Source organism: Petromyzon marinus, unplaced genomic scaffold (assembly GCF_048934315.1).
Source record: "Petromyzon marinus isolate PM22_M1 ecotype Great Lakes invasive population unplaced genomic scaffold, UKy_Petmar_22M1.pri1.0 PM_Scaffold_150, whole genome shotgun sequence".
Taxonomy (NCBI): Eukaryota; Metazoa; Chordata; class Hyperoartia; order Petromyzontiformes; family Petromyzontidae; genus Petromyzon; species Petromyzon marinus.
In genome coordinates this window covers 105267-132102 of record NW_027423114.1, presented here as the reverse complement: position 1 = coordinate 132102, position 26836 = coordinate 105267, and the positions used below count along the sequence as shown (strand labels likewise).

Below are 26836 nucleotides of genomic sequence, written 5' to 3'. Positions count from 1 at the left end.
TCTCTCCCCGTGTCTCTCTCTCCCCGTGTCTCTCTCTCTCCCCGTGTCTCTCTCCCAGTGTCTCTCTCTTTCTCTCCCCGTGTCTCTCTCTCCGTGTCTCTCTCTCTCCCCGTGTCTCTCTCTCCCTGTGTCTCTCTCTCCCCGTGTCTCTCTCTCCCCGTGTCTCTCTCTCCCCGTGTCTCTCTCTCCCCGTGTCTCTCTCTCCCCGTGTCTCTCCCCCCGTGTCTCTCCGTGTCTCTCTCTACCCGTGTCTCTCTCCCTGTGTCTCTCTCTCCCCGTGTCTCTCTCCCCGTGTCTCTCTCTCCCCGTGTCTCTCTCTCCCCCTGTCTCTCTCTCCCCGTGTCTCTCTCTCCCCGTGTCTCTCTCTCCCCGTGTCTCTCTCTCCCCGTGTCTCTCTCCCCGTGTCTCTCTCTCCCCGTGTCTCTCTCTCCCCGTGTCTCTCTCTCTCCCCGTGTCTCTCTCTCCCCGTGTCTCTCTCTCCGTGTCTCTCTCCCCTCTCCCCGTGTCTCTCTCTCCCCGTGTCTCTCTCTCCCCGTGTCTCTCTCTCCGTGTCTCTCTCCCCTCTCCCCGTGTCTCTCTCTCCCCGTGTCTCTCTCCCCGTGTCTCTCTCCCCGTGTCTCTCTCTCCCCGTGTCTCTCTCTCCCCGTGTGTCTCTCTCCCCGTGTGTCTCTCTCCCCGTGTGTCTCTCTCCCCGTGTGTCTCTCTCCCCGTGTCTCTCTCTCCCCGTGTCTCTCTCTCCCCGTGTCTCTGTCTCCCCGTGTCTCTGTCTCCCTGTGTCTCTGTCTCCCCGTGTCTCTCTCTCCCCGTGTCTCTCTCTCCGTGTCTCTCTCTCCCCGTGTCTCCCTCTCCTCTCTCCCCGTGTCTCTCTCTCCCCGTGTCTCTCTCCCCATGTCTCTCTCTCCCCGTGTCTCTCTCCCCGTGTGTCTCTCTCCCCGTGTCTCTCTCTCCCCGTGTCTCTCTCTCCCCGTGTCTCTCTCTCCCTGTGTCTCTACCCGTGTCTCTCTCTCCCCGTGTCTCTCTCTTCGTGTCTCTCTCTCCCCGTGTCTCTCTCTCCCCGTGTCTCTCTCTTTCTCTCCCCGTGTCTCTCTCTCCGTGTCTCTCTCTCTCCCCGTGTCTCTCTCTCCCTGTGTCTCTCTCTCCCCGTGTCTCTCTCTCCCCGTGTCTCTCTCTCCCCGTGTCTCTCTCTCCCCGTGTCTCTCTCTCCCCGTGTCTCTCCCCCCGTGTCTCTCCGTGTCTCTCTCTACCCGTGTCTCTCTCCCTGTGTCTCTCTCTCCCCGTGTCTCTCTCCCCGTGTCTCTCTCTCCCCGTGTCTCTCTCTCCCCCTGTCTCTCTCTCCCCGTGTCTCTCTCTCCCCGTGTCTCTCTCTCCCCGTGTCTCTCTCTCCCCGTGTCTCTCTCTCCCCGTGTCTCTCTCTCCCCGTGTCTCTCTCTCCCCGTGTCTCTCTCTCTCCCCGTGTCTTTCTCTCCCCGTGTCTCTCTCTCCCCGTGTCTCTCTCTCCGTGTCTCTCTCCCCTCTCCCCGTGTCTCTCTCTCCCCGTGTCTCTCTCTCCCCGTGTCTCTCTCTCCGTGTCTCTCTCCCCTCTCCCCGTGTCTCTCTCTCCCCGTGTCTCTCTCTCCCCGTGTCTCTCTCTCCCCGTGTCTCTCTCTCCCCGTGTCTCTCTCTCTGTCTCTCTCTCCCCGTGTCTCCCTCTCCTCTCTCCCCGTCTCTCTCTCTCCCCGTGTCTCTCTCTCCCCGTGTCTCTCTCTCCCCGTGTCTCTCTCTCCCCGTGTCTCTCTCTCCCCGTGTCTCTCCCCGTGTCTCTCTCTCCCCGTGTCTCTCTCTCCCCGTGTCTCTCTCTCCCCGTGTGTCTCTCTCCCCGTGTGTCTCTCTCCCCGTGTCTCTCTCTCCCCGTGTCTCTCTCTCCCCGTGTCTCTCTCTCCCTGTGTCTCTGTCTCCCCGTGTCTCTGTCTCCCCGTGTCTCTCTCTCCCCGTGTCTCTCTCTCCGTGTCTCTCTCTCCCCGTGTCTCCCTCTCCTCTCTCCCCGTGTCTCTCTCTCCCCGTGTCTCTCTCCCCGTGTCTCTCTCTCCCCGTGTCTCTCTCTCCCCGTGTGTCTCTCTCCCCGTGTCTCTCTCTCCCCGTGTCTCTCTCTCCCCGTGTCTCTCTCTCCCTGTGTCTGTCTCCCCGTGTCTCTGTCTCCCCGTGTCTCTCTCTCCCCGTGTCTCTCTCTCCGTGTCTCTCTCTCCCCGTGTCTCCCTCTCCTCTCTCCCCGTGTCTCTCTCTCCCCGTGTCTCTCTCCCCGTGTCTCTCTCTCCCCGTGTCTCTCTCCCCGTGTCTCTCTCTCCGTGTCTCTCTCCCCGTGTCTCTCTCCCCGTGTCTCTCTCCCCGTGTCTCTGTCTCCCCGTGTCTCTCTCTCCCCGTGTCTCTCTCTCCACGTCTCTCTCTCCCCGTGTCTCTCTCTCCCCGTGTCTCTCTCTCCCCGTGTCTCCCTCTCCTCTCTCCCCGTGGCTCTCTCTCCCCGTGTCTCTCTCTCCCCGTGTCTCTCTCTCCCCGTGTCTCTCTCTCCCCGTGTCTCTCTCTCCCCGTGTCTCTCTCTCCCCGTGTCTCTCTCTCTCCCCGTGTCTCTCTCTCCCTCCCTGTCTCTCTCTCTCCCCGTGTCTCTCTCTCTCCCCGTGTCTCTCTGTCTCCCCGTGTCTCTCTCTCCCCGTGTCTCTCTCTCCCCGTGTCTCTCTCTCCCCGTGTCTCTCTCTCTCCCCGTGTCTCTCTCCCAGTGTCTCTCTCTCTCTCTCTCGCCCCGTGTCTCTCTCTCCCCGTGTCTCTCTCTCCCCGCGTCTCTCTCTCCCCGTGTCTCTCTCTCCCCGTGTCTCTCTCCCCGTGTCTCCCTCTCCTCTCTCCCCGTGTCTCTCTCTCCCCGTGTCTCTCTCTCCCCGTGTCTCTCTCTCCCCGTGTCTCTCTCTCCCCGTGTCTCCCTCTCCTCTCTCCCCGTGTCTCTCTCCCCGTGTGTCTCTCTCCCCGTGTCTCTCTCTCCTCTCTCCCCGTGTGTCTCTCTCCCCGTGTGTCTCTCTCTCCCCGTGTCTCTCTCTCCCCGTGTGTCTCTCTCTCCCCGTGTCTCTCTCCTGGGGAACTTTGTCTCTGTCTGTGCCGTGCGCAGGGGCGGACGATCAAAGGGCCGGAGACAAACATGGAGGATGCTCACTCCACCTCAGGGTGACTCACCACTCACTCACTCACTCACCCACCCACTCACTCACTCACCCACTTACTCACTCACCCACTCACTCACCCACTCACTCACTCAGTCACCCACTCACCCACTCACTCACCCACTCACTCACTCACTCAGCCTCTCACTCACTCACCCACTCACTCACTCACCCACTCACTCACCCACTCACTCACTCACCCACTCACTCACCCACTCACTCACCCACTCACTCACTCACTCACCCACTCACTCACCCACTCACTCACCCACTCACTCACTCACCCACTCACTCACCCACTCACTCACCCACCCACCCACTTACCCACTTTCTCACTCACCGACCCACTCACTCACTCACCCACTCACTCACTCACCCACTCACTCACTCACCCACTCACTCACTCACTCACCCACCTACCCACTCACCCACTCACTCACTCATTCACTCACTCACCCACTCACTCACTTACTCACCCACTTACTCACCCACTCACTCACCCACTCACCCTCTCTCACCACAGGTGGTGACGAGGAGGAGGAGGATTCTGACTCCGACTCACCACCTCCACCACCGGTGAACGGATACACAGCCAAGCGGCGGCAGCTGTTGTCCACCACCTCCTCCTCATCCTCCTCCTCCGCCTCCTCCTCCTCCTCCTCCACCTCCTCCTCCACCTCCTCAACCACCAGCAGCACAGAGGAGGAGGGGGAGGTGAAGGAGATGCGAGGAGGTGGTGGACGGAGATTGAGAAGATTGAGAGAGAAGATCGGTGGAGGTGGAGGCGGTGGTGGCGGTGGAGGCGGTGGAGGCGGTGGTGGTGGTGGTGGTGGACGACGATTGAGGAGGTTGAGAGAGAAGATCAGAAGAGGTGGACGTGGAGACACGGGAAGGAAACTCCTCCATTCTCTCCGTGAATCGGCCACCACCACCGCCACCACCACCACCACCACCACCGCCACCACCACCGCCACCACCGCCACGTCACCCGTCGGCGCCCAGGGTCGCCCCCGCAAGCGACCCCGGGAGTCCACCTCGTCCACCTCGTCCACCTCGTCCGCGAAGAGCAGCGGCAGCTCCACCACCACCGGCTCCACCACCACCGGCTCCACCACCAGCGGCTCCACCAGCGGCTCCACCAGCGGCTCCACCAGCAGCTCCACCAGCAGCAGCAGCAGCGGCACCACCAGCGGCGGCAGCGCTGCACCGAGCGTGGCCGGCGCTTGTAGTAGCAGCGGCGGCGGCGGCAGCAGCCGCAAGCTACAGCAGCAGCTACAGCAGCAGCAGCAGCAGCTACAGCAGCAGCAGCTACAGCAGCAGCAGCTACAGCAGCAGCAGCAGCTACCACAGCAGCAGCTACAGCAGCAGCAGCTACAGCAGCAGCGGCGGCAGCAGCAGCGGCAGCAGCAGCAGCAGCAGCGGCAACTACAGCGGCAACTACAGCAGCAGCAGCTACAGCTACCACAGCTACCACAGCTACAGCAGCTACAGCTACCACAGCTACCACAGCAGCAGCTACCACAGCTACAGCTACCACAGCAGCAGCTACAGCTACCACAGCTACAGCTACCACAGCTACAGCAGCTACAGCTACCACAGCAGCAGCTACCACAGCAACAGCTACCACAGCAGCAGCTACCACAGCAGCAGCTACCACAGCAGCAGCTACCACAGCTACAGCTACCACAGCAGCCACAGCTACAGCTACCACAGCTACAGCTACCACAGCAGCAGCTACCACAGCTACAGCTACCACAGCAGCAGCTACCACAGCAGCAGCTACCACAGCTACAGCTACCACAGCAGCAGCTACCACAGCAGCAGCTACCACAGCTACAGCTACCACAGCTACAGCAGCAGCAGCAGCGATGGCGGAAGACGAAGAATGGCCGGGGCAGTCGAGCAGAAAGCAGAATGGAGGTCATGAGCAAGCGGAGGATGAGGAGGAGGAGGAGGAGGGTCGACGATGATGATGACGATGATGGCGGCGGTGGCGGTGATCTTAGCTCTGACGATAGCCACCATCGCCTCAACAACAACAACCACCACCACCGCCGCGGTGATGATGGCGGTGATGGCAGTGATGGTGACGATGGTGGCGGTGGCGGTGGTGGTGGCGATGGTGGTGGCGGTGATCTTAGCTCAGACGATAGCCACCATCGCCTCAACAACAACCACCACCACCACCGTGGTGATGGCGGTGGTGGTGGTGACGATGATGATGATGAGGTGGTCGTGAGGAGGAGGAGGAGGAAGAGGAGGAGGAGGTTTAGCGCCCTCCTGGACGAGTGACGGGAGTTGTGTGGCGACGTCTGTGTCTGCCTGGACGGCGGGGAGAGACGTTGGGGAGACGTTGGAGAGACGTTGGGGAGACGTTGGGGAGACGTTGGGGAGACGTTGGGGAGACGTTGGGGAGAGACGTTGGGGAGACGTTGGGGAGACGTTGGGGAGACGTTGGAGAGACGTTGGGGAGACGTTGGGGAGACGTTGGGGAGACGTTGGGGAGACGTTGGGGAGACGTTGGGGAGACACGGTGGAGAGACACGGTGAAGAGACAACCTTTGAGAGACGTTGGAGAGACGTTGGGGAGACGTTGGGGAGACGTTGGAGAGACACGGTGGAGAGATACGGCGGAGAGACGTTGGAGAGACGTTGAGAGACGTTGGGGAGACGTTGGGGAGACGTTGGAGAGACGTTTGAGAGACGTTGGGGAGATGTGGAGAGACGTTGGAGAGACGTTGAGGAGACGTTGAGGAGACATTGAGGAGACGTTCAGAGAGACGTTGAGGAGACGTTGAGAGAGACATTGGGAGAGACGAGACGTTGGAGAGACGTTGGAGAGACGTTGAGGAGACGTTGAGGAGACGTTGAGGAGACGTTGGAGAGACGTTGAGAGAGACGTTGAGAGAGACGTTGGAGAGACGTTGAGGAGACGTTGAGGAGACGTTGGAGAGACGTTGGAGAGACGTTGAGAGAGACGTTGAGGAGACGTTTGGAGAGAGACGTTGTAGAGACGTTGAGGAGACGTTGGGAGAGAGACGGCGTTGGGAGAGACGTTGAGGAGACGTTGAGAGAGACGTTGGGAGAGACGTTGAGGAGACATTGGAGAGAGACGTTGAGACGTTGGAGAGACGTTGAGAGACGTTGAGAGAGACGTTGGGAGAGACGTTGAGGAGACAATGGAGAGAGACGTTGAGGAGACGTTGAGAGAGACATTGAGGAGACATTGGAGAGAGACGTTGAGAGAGACGTTGAGGAGACGTTGGGAGAGACGTTGAGAGAGACGTTGGAGAGACGTTGGGAGAGACGTTGGAGAGACGTTGGGAGAGACGTTGGAAGAGACGAAACGTTGGGAGAGACGTTGAGGAGACAATGGAGAGAGACGTTGAGGAGACGTTGAGAGAGACGTTGAGGAGACGTTGAGAGAGACGTTGAGAGAGACGTTGAGGAGACGTTGAGAGAGACGTTGAGAGAGACGTTGAGAGAGACGTTGGAGAGACGTTGAGGAGACATTGGAGAGAGACGTTGTAGAGACGTTGGGAGAGACGTTGGGAGAGACGTTGAGGAGACATTGGAGAGAGACGTTGGAGAGACGTTGGGAGAGACGTTGGGAGAGAGACGGCGTTGGGAAAGACGTTGGGAGAGACGTTGGGAGAGAGACGGCGTTGGGAGAGACGTTGAGAGAGACGTTGGGAGAGACGTTGGGAGAGACGTTGGGAGAGACGTTGGGAGAGACGTTGGGAGAGACGTTGTAGAGACGTTGAGAGAGACGTTGAGAGAGACGTTGGGAGAGACGTTGAGAGACGTTGGGAGAGAGACGTTGAGGAGACGTTGAGAGAGACGTTGGGAGAGAGACGTTGGGAGAGAGACGTTGAGGAGACATTGGAGAGAGACGTTGTGGAGACGTTGAGGAGACGTTGAGGAGAGAGACGTCGTTGACCAGCGGGACAAACAGCCAGTGTGGTGAGAGCCCGCCAACATCGCCGCCAACATCATCATCATCATCGTTGTAGAGGACATCGCCAGCGCTGGGGGGAGAGACAAAGGCGGCCGGGACGTGGTGGTGGTGGTGGTGCTGGTGGCCACCCACCCCCTGTGTGCGTGCCGCTGGGCCCCTGGTAGCCTTCACAGGTGCTACTGCTGCTGCTGCGGCTCGCTACTGACAGCAATCGCCCTAGCGGCGTGTCACAAGGCTGTGTGTGAGCGAGTGTGAGTGAGTGTGTCTGTGTGTGTGTGTCTGTGTGTGTCTGTGTGAGTCTGTGTGTGTGAGTGGATGGATTAGTGTGAGTCTGTGCGAGCGAGTGTGAGTGAGTCTGTGTGTGTGAGTGGATGGATCAGTGTGAGTCTGTGTCTGTGAGTCTGTGTCTGTGAGTGTATGGATCAGTGTGAGTCTGTGTCTGTGTGAGGATCTTTGTGTGAGTTCTGTTATACCTGAGTCTGTGTCTGTGAGTGTATGGATCAGTGTGAGTCTGTGTGAGTCTGTGAGTGTATGGATCAGTGTGAGTCTGTGTGAGTCTGTGAGTGTATGGATCAGTGTGAGTCTGTGTGAGTCTGTGAGTGTATGGATCAGTGTGAGTCTGTGTGAGTCTGTGAGTGTATGGATCAGTGTGAGTCTGTGTGAGTCTGTGTCTGTGAGTGTATGGATCAGTGTGAGTCTGTGTCTGTGAGGGTATGGATCAGTGTGAGTCTGTGTGAGTCTGTGTGAGTCTGTGTCTGTGAGTGTATGGATCAGTGTGAGTCTGTGTCTGTGAGGGTATGGATCAGTGTGAGTCTGTGTGAGTCTGTGTGAGTCTGTGTCTGTGAGTGTATGGATCAGTGTGAGGTTGAGTGAGTCTGTGTCTGTGAGTGTATGGATCAATGTGAGTCTGTGTGTGTCTGTGTGAGTCTGTGTGTGAGTGTGAGTGAGTCTGTGTGTGTGAGTGGATGGATTAGTGTGAGTCTGTGTCTGTGTGAGTCTGTGAGTGTATGGATCAGTGTGAGTCTGTGTGTGAGTGTGAGTGAGTCTGTGAGTGTCTGTGTGTGTCTGTGTGAGTCTGTGTGAGTCTGTGTGTGTCTGTGTGAGTCTGTGTCTGTGAGTGTATGGATCAGTGTGAGGTTGAGTGAGTCTGTGTCTGTGTGAGTCTGTGAGTGTATGGATCAGTGTGAGTCTGTGTGAGTCTGTGTGAGTCTGTGTCTGTGAGTGTATGGATCAATGTGAGTCTGAGTGTGTCTGTGTGAGTCTGTGTGAGTCTGTGTGAGTCTGTGTCTGTGAGTGTATGGATCAGTGTGAGGTTGAGTGAGTCTGTGTCTGTGTGAGTCTGTGAGTGTATGGATCAGTGTGAGTCTGTGAGTGTGTGAGTCTGTGTGTGTCTGTGTGTGTCTGTGTCTGTGAGTGGATGGATCAGTGTGAGTCTGAGTGAGTCTGTGTCTGTGAGTGTATGGATCAGTGTGAGTCTGTGTGAGTGTGTGTGAGTCTGTGTCTGTGTATGGATCAGTGTGAGTCTGTGTGAGTCTGTGTGAGTCTGCATCTGTGTGAGTCTGTGTGTGTCTGTGTGAGTCTGTGTCTGTGAGTATATGGATCAGTGTGAGTCTGTGTGAGTCTGTGTGAGTCTGTGAGTGTATGGATCAGTGTGAGTCTGAGTGAGTCTGTGTCTGTGTGAGTCTGTGTGTAGCTGCGTGAGTCTGTGTCTGTGAGTGTATGGATCAGTGTGAGTTTGAGTGAGTCTGTATCTGTGTGAGTCTGTGTGTATCTGCGTGAGTCTGTGTCTGTGAGTGTATGGATCAGTGTGAGTCTGTGTGTAGCTGCGTGAGTCTGCGTGTGTGTGTATGGATCAGTGTGAGTCTGAGTTAGTCTGTGTGAGTCTGTGTCTGTGAGTGTATGGATCAGTGTGAGTTTGAGTGAGTCTGTGAGTGTATGGATCAGTGTGAGTCTGTGTGAGTGTGTGTGAGTCTGTGTCTGTGAGTTTATGGATCAGTGTGAGTCTGTGTGAGTGTGTGTGAGTCTGTGTCTGTGAGTTTATGGATCAGTGTGAGTCTGTGTCTGTGAGTGTATGGATCAGTGTGAGTCTGTGTCTGTGAGTGTATGGATTAATGTGAGTCTGTGTGAGTCTGTGTCTGTGTGAGTCTGTGTCTGTGAGTGTATGGATCAGTGTGAGTCTGTGTGAGTCTGTGTCTGTGTGTGTATGGATCAGTGTGAGTCTGAGTTAGTCTGTGTGAGTCTGTGTCTGTGAGTGTATGGATCAGTGTGAGTCTGTGTGAGTCTGTGAGTGTATGGATCAGTGTGAGTCTGTGAGTGTATGGATCAGTGTGAGTCTGTCTGTGTCTGTGTGAGTCTGTGTGTATCTGGGTGAGTCTGTGTGAGTAGTCTCTGAGTCTGTGTCTGTGAGTGTATGGATCAGTGTGAGTCTGTGTGAGTCTGTGTGAGTCTGTGTGTGTGAGTGGATGGATTAATGTGAGTCTGTGTGAGTCTGTGTCTGTGAGTGTATGGATCAGTGTGAGTCTGTGTGAGTCTGTGTCTGTGAGTGTATGGATCAGTGTGAGTCTGAGTCTGTGTGAGGATCTTTGTGTGAGTGAGTCCTGTTACACCTGAGTCTGTGTCTGTGAGTGTATGGATCAGTGTGAGTCTGTGTGAGTCTGTGTGAGTAGTCTCTGAGTCTGTCTGTGAGTGTATGGATCAGTGTGAGTCTGTGTGAGTCTGTGTGAGTAGTCTCTGAGTCTGTCTGTGAGTGTATGGATCAGTGTGAGTCTGTGTGAGTCTGTGTCTGTGTGAGTCTGTGTGTAGCTGCGTGAGTCTGTGTGAGTAGTCTCTGAGTCTGTGAGTGTATGGATCAGTGTGAGGTTGAGTGAGTCTGTGTCTGTGTGAGTCTGTGTCTGTGAGTGTATGGATCAGTGTGAGTCTGTGTCTGTGTGAGTCTGTGAGTGTATGGATCAGTGTGAGTCTGTGAGTGTATGGATCAGTGTGAGTCTGTGTGAGTCTGTGTGTATCTGGGTGAGTCTGTGTGAGTAGTCTCTGAGTCTGTGTCTGTGAGTGTATGGATCAGTGTGAGTCTGTGTGAGTCTGTGTGTAGCTGCGTTAGTCTGTATCTGTGAGTGTATGGATCAGTGTGAGTCTGAGTGAGTCTGTGTCTGTGTGAGTCTGTGTGTATCTGCGTGAGTCTGTGTCTGTAAGTGTATGGATCAGTGTGAGTCTGTGTGAGTCTGTGTCTGTGTGAGTCTGCGTGTATCTGGGTGAGTCTGTGTGAGTAGTCTCTGAGTCTGTCTGTGAGTGTATGGATCAGTGTGAGTCTGTGTCTGTGTGAGTCTGTGTGTATCTGGGTGAGTCTGTGTCTGTGAGTGTATGGATCAGTGTGAGGTTGAGTGAGTCTGTGTCTGTGTGAGTCTGTGAGTGTATGGATCAGTGTGAGTCTGAGTTAGTCTGTGTGAGTCTGTGTCTGTGAGTGTATGGATCAGTGTGAGTCTGAGTGAGTCTGTGTCTGTGTGAGTCTGTGTGTATCTGCGTGAGTCTATATCTGTGAGTGTATGGATCAGTGTGAGTCTGAGTGAGTCTGTGTCTGTGTGAGTCTGTGTGTAGCTGCGTGAGTCTGTATCTGTGAGTGTATGGATCAGTGTGACTTTGAGTGAGTCTGTGTCTGTGTGAGTCTGAGTGTATGGATCAGTGTGAGTATTTGTGAGTCTGTGTCTGTGTGAGTCTGTGTGTATCTGCGTGAGTCTGTGTGTGTGTATGGATGTGTGAGTTTTAGTGAGTCTGTGTCTGTGAGTGTATGGATCAGTGTGAGTTTGAGTGAGTCTGTGTCTGTGTGAGTCTGTGTGTATCTGCGTGAGTCTGTGTGAGTAGTCTCTGAGTATGTCTGTGAGTGTATGGATCAGTGTGAGTCTGAGTGAGTCTGTGTCTGTGTGAGTCTGTGTCTGTGAGTGTATGGATCAGTGTGAGTCTGAGTCTGTGAGGGTATGGATCAGTGTGAGTCTGAGTTAGTCTGTGTCTGTGTGAGTCTGTGTCTGTGAGTGTATGGATCAGTGTGAGTCTGAGTGAGTCTGTGTCTGTGTGAGTCTGTGTGTATCTGCGTGAGTCTGTGTCTGTGAGTGTATGGATCAGTGTGAGGTTGAGTGAGTCTGTGTCTGTGTGAGTCTGTGTGTAGCTGCGTGAGTCTGTGTCTGTGAGTGTATGGATCAGTGTGAGTCTGAGTGAGTCTGTGTGAGTCTGTGTATCTGCGTGAGTCTGTATCTGTGAGTGTATGGATCAGTGTGAGTCTGAGTGAGTCTGTGTCTATGTGAGTCTTTGTGAGTCTGTGTCTGAGTGTATGGATCAATGTGAGTCTGTGTCTGTGTGAGGATCTTTGTGTGAGTGAGTCCTGTTATATGCGAGTCTGTATCTGTGAGTGTATGGATCAGTGTGAGTCTGTGTGAGTCTGTATCTGTGAGTGTATGGATCAGTGTGAGTTTGAGTGAGTCTGTGTCTGTGTGAGTCTGTGTCTGTGTGAGTCTTTGTGAGTCTGTGAGTGTATGGATCAGTGTGAGTTTGAGTGAGTCTGTGTCTGTGTGAGTCTATCTGTGAGTGTATGGATCAGTGTGAGTTTGAGTGAGTCTGTGTTTGTGTAAGTCTGTATCTGTGAGTCTTGAGTGTATCCGAGTGATTCGGTGTGACTCTATGCGAGTCGCCAAGTTCGTGTGTGTGGTCCCGTCAAGTGTCGCGTTTTGTAAACTTCCCGAATAAACGACTGTGACGCAACGATGCCTCCTCCATCGTCAGCTCGGTCCGCTGCTGCCCGTGACTCTGAAACGTCGCCGAGTAACTTGGCCCCCCCAGGCAACATGGCCACCGTGAGGTTCTCTCCCCTAGGCAACATGGCCGCCGTGAAATCCCCTCCCCCCAGGCAACATGGCTGCTGTGAAGTACCTCCTCCCCCCAGGCAACATGGCTGCTGTGAAGTACCCCCCAGGCAACATGGCTGCTGTGAAGTTCCCCCCCACTCACAAAGACTCACAGAGACACTCACACAGAGACTCTCACACAGAGACTCAGACTCTCACACAGAGACTCACACACAGAGACTCAGAGACTCTCACACAGAGACTCAGAGACTCTCACACAGAGACTCACACACAGAGACTCTCACACAGAGACTCAGAGACTCTCACACAGAGACTCACACAGAGACACTCACACAGACCCTCGCACAGAGACTCACTCAGAGACTCACACACAGAGACTCTCACACAGACTCTCACACAGAGACTCTCACACAGAAACTCAGAGACGCTCACACAGAGACTCACAAACAGACTCTCACACAGAGACTCACACAGAGACTCAGAGACTCTCACTCAGAGACTCTCACACAGAGACTCAGAGACTCACACAGAGACTCAGAGACTCTCACACAGACTCTCACACAGAGACTCACACACAGAGACTCAGAGACTCACACAGAGTCTCAGAGACTCACACAGAGACTCTCACACAGAGACTCACACACAGAGACTCTCACACAGAGACTCTCACACAGAGACTCACACAGAGACTCAGAGACTCTCACACAGAGACTCAGAGACTCTCACACAGAGACTCACACAGAGACTCAGAGACTCTCACACAGAGACTCAGAGACTCTCACACAGATACTCACACACAGAGACTCTCACACAGAGACTCACAGAAACTCAGAGACTCTCACACAGAGACTCACACACAGACTCTCACACAGAGACTCACACACAGACTCTCACACAGAGACTCAGAGACTCTCACACAGAGACTCACACACAGAGACCCTCACACAGAGACTCTCACACAGAGACTCTCACACAGAGACTCAGAGACTCTCACACAGAGACTATCACACAGAGACTCTCACAGAGACGCTCACACAGAGACTCAGAGACTCTCACACAGAGACTCTCACACAGAGACTCTCACACAGAGACTATCACACAGAGACTCTCACAGAGACGCTCACACAGAGACTCTCACACAGAGACTCTCACACAGAGACTCTCACACAGAGACTCTCACACAGAGACTCAGACTCTCACTCAGAGACTCAGAGACTCACACAGAGACTCAGAGACTCACACAGAGACTCACACACAGAGACTCTCACACAGAGACTCAGAGACACTCACACAGAGACTCAGAGACTCACACAGAGACTCACACACAGAGACTCACACAGAGACTCAGAGACTCTCACTCAGAGACTCTCACACAGAGACTCAGAGACTCACACAGAGACTCAGAGACTCTCACACAGAGACTCTAACACAGAGAATCTCACACAGAGACTCAGAGACTCTCACACAGAGACTCTCACACAGAGACTCAGAGACTCTCACACAGAGACTCACACAGAGACACTCACACAGAGACTCACACAGAGACACACAGAGACTCACACACAGAGAGTCTCACACAGAGACTCACACACAGAGACTCACACAGAGATTCTCACACAGAGACTCAGAGACTCACACAGAGACTCAGAGACTCTCACACAGAGACTCACACACAGAGACTCAGAGACACTCACACAGAGACTCACACACAGAGACTCACACACAGAGACTCAGAGACACGCACACAGAGACTCACACACAGAGACTCTCACACAGAGACGCTCACACAGAGACTCACACAGAGACTCTCACACAGAGACTCAGAGACGCTCACACAGAGACTCAGAGACTCTCACACAGAGACTCACACAGAGACTCACACAGAGACTCTCACACAGAGACTCACACAGAGACTCAGAGACTCTCACACAGAGACTCACACAGAGACTCAGAGACTCTCACACAGAGACTCTCACACAGAGACTATCACACAGAGACTCAGAGACTCTCACACAGAGACTCACACAGAGACTCACACAGAGACTCTCACACAGAGACTCACACAGAGACTCAGAGACTCTCACACAGAGACTCAGAGACTCTCACACAGAGACTCAGAGACTCACACACAGACTCACACACAGAGACTCACACAGATACTCAGAGACCCTCGCACAGAGACTCAGAGACTCTCACACACAAACTGAGACACTCACACAGAGACTCAGAGACTCTCACACAGAGACTCTCACACAGAGACTCAGAGACTCTCACACAGAGACTCTCACACAGAGACTCAGAGACCCTCACACAGAGACACTCACACAGAGACTCAGAGACTCTCACACAGAGACTCTCACACAAAGACTCAGAGACTCTCACACAGAGACTCTCACACAGAGACTCAGAGACCCTCACACAGAGACTCAGAGACTCTCACACAAAGACTCACACAGAGACTCACACAGAGACTCTCACACAGAGACTCTCACACAGAGACTCAGAGACTCTCACACAGAGACTCTCACAGAGACTCACACAGAGACTCACACAGAGACTCAGAGACTCTCACACAGAGACTCTCACTCAGAGACTCAGAGACTCTCACACAGAGACTCACACAGAGACTCTCACACAGAGACTCAGAGACTCTCACACAGAGACACTCACACATAGACTCAGAGACTCTCACACAGAGACTCTCACACAGAGACTCAGAGACTCTCACACAGAGACTCACACAGAGACTCACACAGAGACTCTCACACAGAGACTCTCACACAGAGACTCAGAGACTCTCACACAGAGACTCAGAGACTCTCACACAGAGACTCACACACAGAGACTCTCACACAGAGACTCAGAGACTCTCACACAGAGACTCACACAGAGACTCACACAGAGACTCTCACTCAGAGACTCACACAGAGACTCAGAGACTCTCGCACAGAGACTCAGAGACTCACACACAGAGACTCTCACAGAGACTCACACAGAGACTCAGAGACTCTCGCACAGAGACTCAGAGACTCTCACACAGAGACTCTCACACAGAGACTCAGAGACGCTCACACAGAGACTCTCACACAGAGACTCGCACACAGATACTCACACAGAGACTCAGAGACTCTCACACAGAGACTCAGAGACTCTCACACAGAGACTCTCAGAGACCCTCACACAGACCCACACACAGAGACTCACTCAGAGACTCTCACACAGAGACTCTCACACAGACTCAGAGACTCTCACACAGAGACTCAGAGACTCTCACACAGAGACTCAGAGACTCTCACACAGAGACTCAGAGACTCTCACACAGAGACTCTCACAGAGACTCACACAGAGACTCACACAGAGACTCAGAGACTCTCATACAGAGACTCTCACAGAGACTCACACAGAGACTCACACAGAGACTCAGAGACTCTCACTCAGAGACTCAGAGACTCTCACACAGAGACCCTCACACAGAGACTCTCACACAGAGACTCTCACACAAAGACTCTCACACAGAGACTCACACAGAGACTCTCACACAGAGACTCTCACACAGAGACTCACACAGAGACTCTCACACAGAGACTCTCACACAAACTGAGACTCACACACAGAGACTCTCACACAGAGACTCTCACAGAGACTCAGAGACTCTCACACAGAGACTCAGAGACCCTCACACAGAGACTCACACAGAGACTCACACAGAGACTCAGAGACTCTCACACAGAGACTCTCACACAGAGACTCTCAGAGAGACTCACACAGAGACTCTCACAGAGACTCTCACACAGAGACTCTCACACAGAGACTCTCACACAGAGACTCTCACAGAGACTCAGAGACTCTCACACAGAGACTCAGAGACCCTCACACAGAGACTCACACAGAGACTCACACAGAGACTCAGAGACTCTCACACAGAGACTCTCACACAGAGACTCTCAGAGAGACTCACACAGAGACTCTCACAGAGACTCTCACACAGAGACTCTCACACAGAGACTCTCACACAGAGACTCAGAGACTCTCCCACACAGACTGAGACCAGTTGCTTTGAGAGGCTTGGAGAGAGGGGGGTATTTTGTATTGACATCACAGTGAGATTGACATCACAGTGAGATTGACGTCACCATCAGTGACGTCACAGTGAGATTGACGTCACAGTGAGATTGACATCACAGTGAGATTGACGTCACCGTCAGTGACGTCACAGTGAGCGTGACGTCCGGGTGACGTACTCCCCCAGAGGTACCCCAAGAGGTACCCCTAGAGGTACCCCTAGAGGTACCCCCAGAGGTACCCCCAGAGGTACCCCTAGAGCAGTGGTTCTTAACCTTGTTGGAGGTACCGAACCCCACCAGTTTCATATGCGCATTCACCGAACCCCTCTTTAGTGAAAAATAAAATGTGATTTTTTTCAAATTCAAGACATAGATATGTTTTTTACTGGTACACAAAATGAGCCGTGCATGAACATTACCTTGTTCAAAGAATAAAACCAACACAATGCATAAACTCACAACAAATTACATATCTGGAAATCAATGTGACTTCTGCTGTTGCCTTTGAGAGATCAGTTCAGATATGCGTGGCTTCACCTTGGCAAGTGCCACTCTCATGTCATTTTCACAGCAAAGTCTGTTCCTTTTCTTCGTTTTTATGTCCAGCATCCTCGAAAAGGATTGCTCACAAAGATATGTTGTAACAAATGGTATAAAAAAATCCAGGGCTTTCTTAGCAATAACTGGATACTTGTTCATTTGTCGACACCAAAACGTTGAGAGCGTTGTTGTTCTGAAGAGTTGCTGTTGAACCTGGCTCTGCTGAATTTCAATGATTTCGTCGAGGAATTCATCATTGACATCTGCTGTTTCAACAGCAAACGTGAACGGCTGTCTCACCCATGCTGGATATGACTCTTGTAGGGAAATATCCGTCGAGAGACTTTGCAAGCTCATCTAAGTGCGTGGCAATTGTTTGCTTCAGTTCCGTGGATACAGAAATATCTCCGATTCCAGACACATCTTCGATCTTACTTGCACAGTCGTCCAGAAGCGGGAAGTTTGCGAAGTTATTGTTCTCTGTTCGTCGTTTCCATAACGGTAGCTTTTTTTGAAAAGCCTTCAGGTGTTCTTCCGCTTCCATGATATTGACTCCACCACCCTGCATCTGCTGATTGAGATGATTGAGAGCTGCGAATATATCAGCCATGTACGCTAAAATGAGAATGAACTCAGGATTTTTGAAGCAATCTGCATGGCAGTGTTGGTGCTCTTGCAAAAACAGGGCTAATTCCACACGCATGGCAAAAACACGATTCAGCACCTGTCCCCGGGATAACCACCGAATATTAGAATGGAGCAGAAGTACCTCAAATTCAGAGCCCATTTCTTTACACAGCTCACTGAAGATGCGGTGCCTCAGAGCACTTTTTCGCACATAGTTCACACATTCCACCACAGTTTTTAATACTTCTGCCATTTTTGGAGGTAAGGTTTTTGTTGCCAACGCATGCCTGTGCAGAATACAATGCGTCACAATGATGTGTGGTGCATCGGCCTTTACTAGCGCACCAAAACCAGACTTTCTTCCCAGCATGACTGGAGCTCCGTCCGTACAAACTGCAGAAACCATATCCCATGAAAGATTGTTGTCTCTGAAGAAGTCATCCACAAGCTTCTTCACATCGGCTGCCTTCGTTGTTGTTGTAAGAGGCTTACAAAATAAAAAGTCTTCTTTTATCATGTCGTCTTTCACATAGCGTACAAAAACAGCAAGCTGGCTTAGATCAGAAACGTCTGTGGTTTCGTCGAGTTGAAGGCTGAATTTTGCCGGGCTTGAAATCAGATCCGCGACTACTTGAGCCAAGATGTCTTTACTCATGTCTTCTATTCTGTCACTGACGGTGTCATTTGAAAGGGGAATTTGGGATAATTTACCTTCGGCCGCTGTTCCGAGTATCAGATTCGCCATCTTTAATGCAGCTGGTTTCACAAGTGTTTCACCAATGGTGTGTGGCTTGCCCTGCTTTGCGAACAGGTAAGCAACTTCGTACGATGCTGTCAGGATCGGTTTGTTAACAGGTACAAATCCAAGAGCAGGCAGAGTGGCCCTTTCATCGAATCTGGCTCTCTTCACCCTGAATTCAGCAAGTGTTGTGTTCTTGTATTCCCCGTCTCCATGCAGCTTCAAGAAGTGTTCCTTTAGTTTTGCCGGTGCAAGAGTAGAGTTGCTCAACTTGGCGTTGCAAATCATGCAGATAGGACGCTCACTCCCATCACGTTCCGTGATACATGAGAATCCATGTTGTACATATTCGTCCGACCACTTTCTTCTTTTGCCCGACATAGTTAGTATGGATAAAATATTAAAGAAATCACACGACGTATGACAACAACAGTCACACGTTGACTACTGAGTACGCACTAAATTCCCCGCAGCGCTGATTGGCCAAGCAGTGTAGCATGATCATCTGCAGCCAGTGATGGCCAAGCGGGCCGTGTGTGTCATCACAAATGTACACAATAATTCAAGTGTGTCCGGACCTCCGTGGCGGGGGCTCTGCCGAACCCCTGAGATCGACTCACCGAACCCCTGGGGTTCGTTGGAACCCAGGTTAAGAACCACTGCCCTAGAGGTACCCCCAGAGGTACCCCTAGCGGCACCCCTAGCGGTACCGCTCGAGGTGCCCCTAGAGGTACCCCCCACAACGCTACCCCCCACAGCTACCCCCCACAGCTACCCCCCCACCACAGCTACCCCCCCACCACAACCACCACCCCCCCACCACAACCACAACCACCACCCCCCACCACAACCACAACCACCACCCCCCACCACAACCACCACAACCACAACCACCACCGCCTTGAGCCTCCGGGCCGCTAGAGGAAGGTCTGCACGGCCCTCTGGGCGTCCCGCGGGCTCCAGGCCCCGGCCCGGCGCACGTTGAAGGCCGAGCGCTTCCAGTCCCACGGCCGCGGCGGCGGCCTTCGCCAGCCGGGGCCGTAGTTGGCCTCCACGTAGGGCCGGGGCGGGCACGGCACGGACACGGGCACGCCCAGGAGCAGGCCGCGGCACAGCGAGAAGCGGCCGAAGGAGAACTCGAAGCGGAGGCCGGTGCGGCTCTGGGTGCCGCCGTTCCACACGGGCCCACGGCGGCCTCCACCGCCTCCCGCTGCTGCTGCTGCTGCTGCTGCTCCGCCGCCTCCTCCTCCTCCGCCGCCTCCTCCTGCTGCTCCTCCGCCTCCTCCTCCTGCTGCTCCTCCGCCTCCTCCTCCTGCTGCTCCGCCTCCTCCTGCTGCTCCGCCTCCTGCTACACCGCCTCCTGCTACACCGCCTCCTGCTACACCACCACCACCACCACCGCCTCCACCACCAACAACTCCTCCTCCTACTCCACCATCTCCATAATCTCCACCTCCACGGACCCCACGACCACCTTCATCTCCACCACCGCCGCCTCCACCGCCTCCACCGCCGCCACCGCCTCCACCGCCTCCACCGCCTCCACCACCGCCACCACCGCCTCCACCGCCTCCACCGCCTCCCTCGTCGTCCGGCTCCTCGTAGAAGAAGAAGACGTCCAATTTCACGCCGCCGCCGCCGCCGCCTGCCGCCGGCGCCATCAGCGACAGCTCCAAGCCGTCCTCCACCAGGCCGAACTTGTGCCGCAGCCGGAAGCCGCGGCCGAGCAGGGCGGCGAGCAGCGCGGGCGAGAAGTCGGCGGCCCAGACGCCCAGGTCGACGTCGGCGCCGCCACCGGCGCCACCGGCCGCGGCCGCCGTCACCACGTCGCACTGCCGCAGCCAGCCCAGGCACGTGCCGCTGCTCAGCCAGTGCGGCACCGCCACCGACGCCAGGGCCGCGCCGGCCTCCAGCAGGGCGGCGCGGGCCCCGCGGCGGAACCGCCGGACGCGGCCGGCGGCCTCGGAGGCCCCCTCGGGGCCGCCTCCGGGGCCTCCTCCGGGGCCACCGTCGGTGGGGTCCGGGAAGTCCCCGCGGTAGCGCCGGGCCGCGAGCCGGTCGCACTCGAGGAACCGCGAGGCCGCGGCCTCGCTCAGGAAGCGGCGCGGCGCGGCGGCCGGGAGGGCGAGGGGGACGCCGCTGAGGATGCGCGGCGCGGGGGTGGAGGAGGAGGAGGAGGAGGAGGAGGAGGAGGAGGATGAGGAGGAGGATGAGGAGGTGGTGGAGTAGAGGAGGTAGGAGGGGAAGGCACCGGGGTGGCGGCCGTAGCTCAGGCGGGCGAGGTCGGCGTCCAGGCGACGGAGGCTCCGGCGCTCGGCCGGGCCGCGGGCACGGAGCGCCCCGAACCAGAGGAGGCGCGTGGACGACGACGAGGTGGTGGTGGTGGATGAGTTGGACGACGACGAGGTGGACGAGGACGACGAGGCGTCGGTGAACGTGGCCGAGTATCCCCGCGCGTACAGGATGACGATGTGGATGAGGTGCGGACACGGCGAGCGGCACGACGAGGAGGAGGAGGCGGAGGATGATGAGGAGGCGGCGGAGGCGGAGGATGAGTTGGCGGACGGCGGCGACGGAGCCGCCAATCCCCGCCGGCGGCAGCCCCCGAGCCGACGACCGTGACGACGAGGACGATGAGGAGGAGGACGAGGAGGACGAGGAGGAGGCTGCAGTAGGACGTGGAGGTCGACCGACGGCGCCGCGGGGTCGTCGACCCGGGGGTCGTCGCCGCGGGCGACGGCCCAGCGCCAGCCGAGACGGCCGCCGAAGGCCTGCAGCAGGGGGCCGCGGCCGCCGGCCCAGGCCCACTCGGGCAGCGCGAAGGAGGTGGACTCGCGGGCGACGTCCAGCGGCCCGCGGTCAAGGCCGCCGGCATCGTCGGACGTGCCCCGACGTTTCGGGTCGTCGGCCTCCGCCAGGGCCGCCAGGACGCGGGGGTCGACGAGGGTCGGGTGGAGGCCGAGGGAGCGGGCGACTCTGGCGAAGTCGCCCACCGTCTCGCGGGCGGCGGCGTCGTCCGTCGCCCGCTCGTCCACCTCCTCCTCCTCCTTGTCGTCCTCCTCATCGTCGTCCGTGGCCGCCCCCCCGGGACCCAGGGCCGAGGCGTTGCCGTGGAGACGGAGCTGCAGGTGGAGGAAGAGGAGGGCGGTCGCCACGGCGACGGCCAGGGCCGTCGCCAGGGCGACGCGGGGGGGCGGGCGGCTCATGCGGGCGACTTGCGGGCGACTTGCGGGAGACTTGCGGGTGACTTTGTGGGTGACTTTGTGGGTGACTTGTGGGTGACTTTGTGGGTGACTTGCGGGTGACTTGTGGGAGACTTGTGGGTGACTTGCGGGTGACTTGTGGGTGACTTGCGGGAGACTTGCGGGTGACTTGCGGGTGACTTTGTGGGTGACTTGTGGGTGACTTGTGGGTGACTTGCGGGAGACTTGCGGGCGACTTGTGGGAGACTTGTGGGAGACTTGTGGGTGACTTGTGGGTGACTTGTGGGTGACTTGTGGGCGACTTGCGGGTGACTTGTGGGAGACTTGCGGGCGACTTGTGGGAGACTTGTGGGTGACTTGTGGGAGACTTGTGGGTGACTTGTGGGAGACTTGCGGGTGACTTGTGGGCGACTTGCGGGCGACTTGCGGGAGACTTGCGGGTGACTTGCGGGAGACTTGTGGGAGACTTGTGGGTGACTTTGTGGGTGACTTGTGGGTGACTTGTGGGTGACTTTGTGGGTGACTTGTGGGAGACTTGTGGGAGACTTGTGCGTGACTTGTGGGTGACTTGCGGGCGACTTGTGGGTGACTTGTGGGCGACTTGTGGGTGACTTGTGGGTGACTTGCGGGAGACTTGCGGGCGACTTGCGGGTGACTTTGTGGGTGACTTGTGGGTGACTTGTGGGAGACTTGCGGGTGACTTGCGGGAGACTTGTGGGAGACTTGTGGGTGACTTTGTGGGTGACTTGTGGGTGACTTGTGGGTGACTTTGTGGGTGACTTGTGGGAGACTTGTGGGAGACTTGTGCGTGACTTGTGGGTGACTTGCGGGCGACTTGTGGGTGACTTGTGGGTGACTTGTGGGCGACTTGTGGGTGACTTGTGGGTGACTTGCGGGAGACTTGCGGGCGACTTGCGGGTGACTTTGTGGGTGACTTGTGGGTGACTTGTGGGAGACTTGTGGGTGACTTGTGAGAGACTTGTGGGTGACTTGTGGAGACTTGTGGGTGACTTGCGGGCGACTTGCGGGTGACTTTGTGGGTGACTTTGTGGGTGACTTGTGGGTGACTTGTGAGAGACTTGTGGGTGACTTGTGGGAGACTTGTGGGTGACTTGCGGGTGACTTGCGGGAGACTTGTGGGTGACTTGTGGGTGACTTGTGGGCGACTTGTGGGTGACTTGCGGGAGACTTGCGGGCGACTTGTGGGTGACTTGTGGGCGACTTGTGGGAGACTTGTGGGTGACTTGCGGGTGACTTTGTGGGCGACTTGTGGGTGACTTGTGGGAGACTTGTGGGAGACTTGTGCGTGACTTGTGGGTGACTTGCGGGCGACTTGTGGGTGACTTGTGGGTGACTTGTGGGCGACTTGTGGGTGACTTGTGGGTGACTTGCGGGAGACTTGTGGGTGACTTGTGGGTGACTTGTGGGTGACTTGCGGGAGACTTGCGGGTTACTTGTGGGTGACTTGTGGGTGACTTGCGGGAGACTTGCGGGTGACTTGTGGGTGACTTGCGGGAGACTTGTGGGTGACTTGTGGGTGACTTGTGGGTGACTTGCGGGAGACTTGCGGGTGACTTGTGGGTGACTTGTGGGTGACTTGTGGGTGACTTCTTGTCGACTCCACCAAAGCTCCCCCAGGGGCAAGTGCTGTTACACAGACACAGTGACAAAGCTCCCCCAGGTAGCCTCTAGCAGGGCTGTAGGGGCAAGTGCTGTTACACACACAGACAAAGCTCCCCCAGGTAGCCTCTAGCAGGGCTGTAGGGGCAAGTGCTGTTAAACACAGACAAAGCTCCCCCAGGTAGCCTCTAGCAGGGCTGTAGGGGCAAGTGCTGTCACACACACAGACAAAGCTCCCCCAGGTAGCCTCTAGCAGGGCTGTAGGGGCAAGTGTAGTGACACAAACACAGACAAAGCTCCCCCAGGTAGCCTCTAGCAGGGCTGTAGGGGCAAGTGCTGTTACACACAGAGACAAAGCTCCCCTAGGTAGCCTCTAGCAGGCTGTAGGAGCAAGTGCTGTTACACACACAGACAAAGCTCCCCCAGGTAGCCTCTAGCAGGGCTGTAGGGGCAAGTGCTGTTACACACAGAGACAAAGCTCCCCCAGGTAGCCTCTAGCAGGCTGTAGGGGCAAGTGCTGTTACACACACAGACAAAGCTCCCCCAGGTAGCCTCTAGCAGGGCTGCAGGGGCAAGTGCTGTTACACACACAGACAAAGCTCCCCCAGGTAGCCTCTAGCAGGGCTGTAGGGGCAAGTGCTGTTACACACACACACACAAAGCTCCCCCAGGTAGCCTCTAGCAGGGCTGTAGGGGCAAGTGCTGTTACACACACAGACAAAGCTCCCCCAGGTAGCCTCTAGCAGGCTGTAGGGGCAAGTAGTTACACACACAGTGACAAAGCTCCCCCAGGTAGCCTCTAGCAGGGCTGTAGGGGCAAGTGCTGTTACACACACAGACAAAGCTACCCCAGCTAACCTCTAGCAGGGCTGTAGGGGCAAGTGCTGTGACACACACAAAGCTCCCCCAGGTAGCCTCTAACAGGGCTGTAGGGGCAAGTGCTGTTACACACACACAGACAAAGCTCCCCCAGGTAGCCTCTAGCAAGGCTGTAGGGGCAAGTGCTGTTACACACACACAGACAAAGCTCCCCCAGGTAGCCTCTAGCAAGGCTGTAGGGGCAAGTGCTGTTAGTAGCAGCAGCAGCAGCAGCGTCTAATGAAGGCTACTGGGGGCACTGTGGCACACAGAGGGGGTGGGTGGCCAGCACCACCGTTACACCACAAACACCTTAATCACAACCACCACAACAACCACCACAACCACCACCACCACAACCACCGTTACACCACCACCGTTACACCACAACACCACCGTTACACCACAACCACCTTAACCACCACAACCACCTTAACCACCACAACCACCTTAACCACAACCACCACAACCACCACCACCGTTACACCACCACCGTTACACCACAACCACCTTAACCACAACCACCACAACAACCACCACTACCACCACAACAACCACCACCACAACAACCACCACCACAACAACCACCACAACCACCGCCTGTTCCACTCTCCCGTGCGAGTTTTGCGGGGTGACGAGCAGGGGGGTGGGGGGTAGGGGGGGGGGGGAGGGAATAATAAATAAATAAACAATTTTACCGTAAAGCGAATGTAATTTTGAGGTAAAGTCGCGAGTGTTAACGACGGATAAGGAGTTGCGAGCGATTAGTTTGACGGCGAACGTCGCCTAAATTCACGTTCGAGATTAAGCCGCGAATAGCGGAAAGATGAGATGAGAGGGGCGGCCATCTTGGGTAGGGTGGTAGGAGGGGGGGGGTGAGCGCGCGATGACGTCACCGCGCACGAATCCGGGCGCGGCGACGACGTCACCGCGCACGGTCGAACCCGGGCGCGGCCGGCGACGTCACCGCGAACGAACCCGGGCGCGGTGACGTCATTGCGTATGAACGTACCCGCGCGTGGTGACGTCACCGCGCACGAACGAACGCACCTGGGCGTGTGGGGGGGGGGGCCTACGTCACCGCGAATGAAACCCCGGGGCGTGGTGACGTCATCGCGTACGAACCCCGGGGCGTGGCGACGTCATCGCGTACGAACCCCGGGGCGTTGTGACGTCATCACGCACACTACGTCCCTTCCCCATTCCAACTCACGGAACGCGGGGGGTGGGGTAGGGAAGGAGGGAGGGGCTTGCTTGCAGCGGTGACGTCAACGCGCAACGCACGCTTTCCCACCTCTCCGTCGAGAAGCGTTTGGAGCGTCGCGACAGTGACGTCATCGCGCAAGGTCCGGCGGCGCCGCCGCCGCGCGTGACGTCATCACGCAGCATCAAGGAAACGCGAAGCGGCGGGTTGCCCCCTCTCCCCCCCCCCAGGGTTAGGGTTTAAGGGGGAACCGAGTCCGGGCCTAGGCCAACCACAACCACAACAACAACAACAACCACAACCACCACAACAACAACCACAACAACCACAACAACGATGAGGCCCAAGACCTTCCCGGCGTCGCCGTACCCTCCCAGCAGCCGCCAGATGCTGCAGGAAATCCGCGACAACATCCGCGGCCTCCGCGGCGGCTCCGAGGCGTCGGGCGCCTCCGGGGCCTCGGCTCAGCCCGCGCCTTGCCTGGCCAAGCCCGCCGGGGTGGAGGCGGCGTCGCCCCGGGGAGGCGCTCAGGCGAGCGCGGGGGGCCCGTGGGCACAACAACATCAACAACAACATCAACAGCATCAGCATCAACAGCAGCAGCGCTTTGGTTCGCATCAGAAAGCCCTGCAGGAGATTCGGAACTCGCTGCTGCCCTTCGCGGCTGACGGCACCGGACAGCAACAGCAGCAGCAGGGACAGGGACAGCAGGGACAGGGACAGGGACAGCAGGGACAGGGACAGCAGGGACAGGGACAGCAGGGACAGGGACAGCAGGGACAGGGACAGCAGGGAGAGTTGTCGGGGAGACACGGGGGGAGTGGAGGAGGAGGAGGAGGAGACGTCAACAGACAGCTGCTGGCAGATTTGCTGAGCGCCGGGGTGGCACAGGTGAGTCTGTGGGGGGTGGTGGTGGTGGTGGTGGGGGGGGGGGGAGACGTGGTGGGGGGGGAGACTGGGTGGTGGTGGTGGTGGGGGGAGACACTGGGTGGTGGTGGTGGTGGGGGGGGGGGAGACTGGGTGGTAGTGGTGGTGGGGGGAGAGAGACACTGGGTGGTGGTGGTGGGGGGGGGGAGACACGTGGTGGTGGTGGGGGGAGACACTGGGTGGTGGTGGTGGGGGGAGACACTGGGTGGTGGTGGGGGGGGGAGACACTGGGTGGTGGTGGTGGGGGGAGACACTGGGTGGTGGTGGGGGGGGAGACACTGGGTGGTGGTGGTGGGGGGAGACACTGGGTGGTGGTGGTGGGGGGAGACACTGGGTGGTGGTGGTGGTGGGGGGGGGGAGACGTGGTGGTGGTGGGGGGAGACTGGGTGGTGGTGGTGGTGGGGGGAGACACTGGGTGGTGGTGGTGGTGGGGGGGGGAGACTGGGTGGTGGTGGTGGGGTGACACTGGGTGGTGGTGGTGGTGGGGGAAGAGACACTGGGTGGTGGTGGTGGTGGGGAGAGAGAGACACTGGGTGGTGGGTGGTGGTGGTGGGGGGGGGAGACACTGGGTGGTGGGGGGGGACACTGGGTGGTAGTGGTGGGGGGAGACACTGGGTGGTGGTGGTGGGGGGAGACACTGGGTGGTGGTGGTGGTGGGGAGACACTGGGTGGTGGGTGGGTGGTGGTGGGGAGAGAGAGACACTGGGTGGTGGGTGGTGGTGGTGGGGGGGGAGACACTGGGTGGTGGTGGTGGGGGGAGACTGGGTGGTGGTGGTGGTGGTGGGGGGAGACACTGGGTGGTGGGTGGTGGTGGTGGTGAGAGAGACACTGGGTGGTGGTGGTGGTGGTGGGGTGAGACACTGGGTGGTGGTGCTGGTGGTGGGGAGAGAGACACTGGGTGGTGGTGGTGGGTGGGTGGTGGTGCTGGTGGTGGGGAGAGAGACACTGGGTGGTGGTGGTGGGTGGGTGGTGGTGGTGGTGGTGAGAGAGACACTGGGTGGTGGGTGGGTGGTGGTGGTGGTGAGAGAGACACTAGGTGGGTAGTGGTGGTGGTGGTGGTGGGGAGA

General features: G+C 56.8%; 4 protein-coding genes across 10 annotated transcripts in view; 2 read left to right on the top strand and 2 right to left on the bottom strand.

Annotated features, from left to right (window-relative positions):
* The window catches only part of LOC142922729 (uncharacterized), an 80253-nt gene extending 68370 nt beyond the window's left edge, over nucleotides 1-11883 (top strand). For 4 of the 7 annotated variants that reach the window (XM_076063563.1, XM_076063564.1, XM_076063562.1 and 1 more), the window contains 2 exons: nucleotides 3128-3183; nucleotides 3703-11883. In XM_076063563.1, the coding sequence (XP_075919678.1) occupies nucleotides 3128-3183; nucleotides 3703-5471 (1825 nt within the window). In that variant the 3' untranslated portion in view covers nucleotides 5472-11883. The remainder of the gene's footprint in view (nucleotides 1-3127; nucleotides 3184-3702) is intronic. The other 3 variants (XR_012940262.1, XR_012940264.1, XR_012940263.1) reach the window with 3 other exon arrangements.
* Nucleotides 11884-16057: 4174 nt separating this feature from the next.
* Nucleotides 16058-18695, bottom strand: LOC142922730 (protein FAM200C-like). Its single transcript, XM_076063565.1, has one exon. The coding sequence runs from the start codon at nucleotides 18336-18338 to the stop codon at nucleotides 16863-16865; it is 1476 nt and encodes a 491-aa protein (XP_075919680.1). The 5' UTR covers nucleotides 18339-18695; the 3' UTR covers nucleotides 16058-16862.
* Nucleotides 18696-18826: 131 nt separating this feature from the next.
* FKTN (fukutin) lies at nucleotides 18827-22606 on the bottom strand. Its single transcript, XM_076063568.1, has 3 exons — nucleotides 22084-22606; nucleotides 19546-22049; nucleotides 18827-19140 (listed from the first exon to the last, which is right to left on the bottom strand). The coding sequence occupies exons 2-3, from the start codon at nucleotides 21161-21163 to the stop codon at nucleotides 18875-18877; spliced, it is 1884 nt and encodes a 627-aa protein (XP_075919683.1). The 5' UTR covers nucleotides 21164-22049; nucleotides 22084-22606; the 3' UTR covers nucleotides 18827-18874.
* Nucleotides 22607-24961: 2355 nt separating this feature from the next.
* LOC142922733 (uncharacterized) overlaps nucleotides 24962-26836 on the top strand; it is a 34463-nt gene continuing 32588 nt past the window's right edge. Inside the window, exon 1 of the mRNA XM_076063567.1 lies at nucleotides 24962-25733. Coding sequence (XP_075919682.1) covers nucleotides 25179-25733 — 555 coding nt within the window. The 5' untranslated portion in view covers nucleotides 24962-25178. The remainder of the gene's footprint in view (nucleotides 25734-26836) is intronic.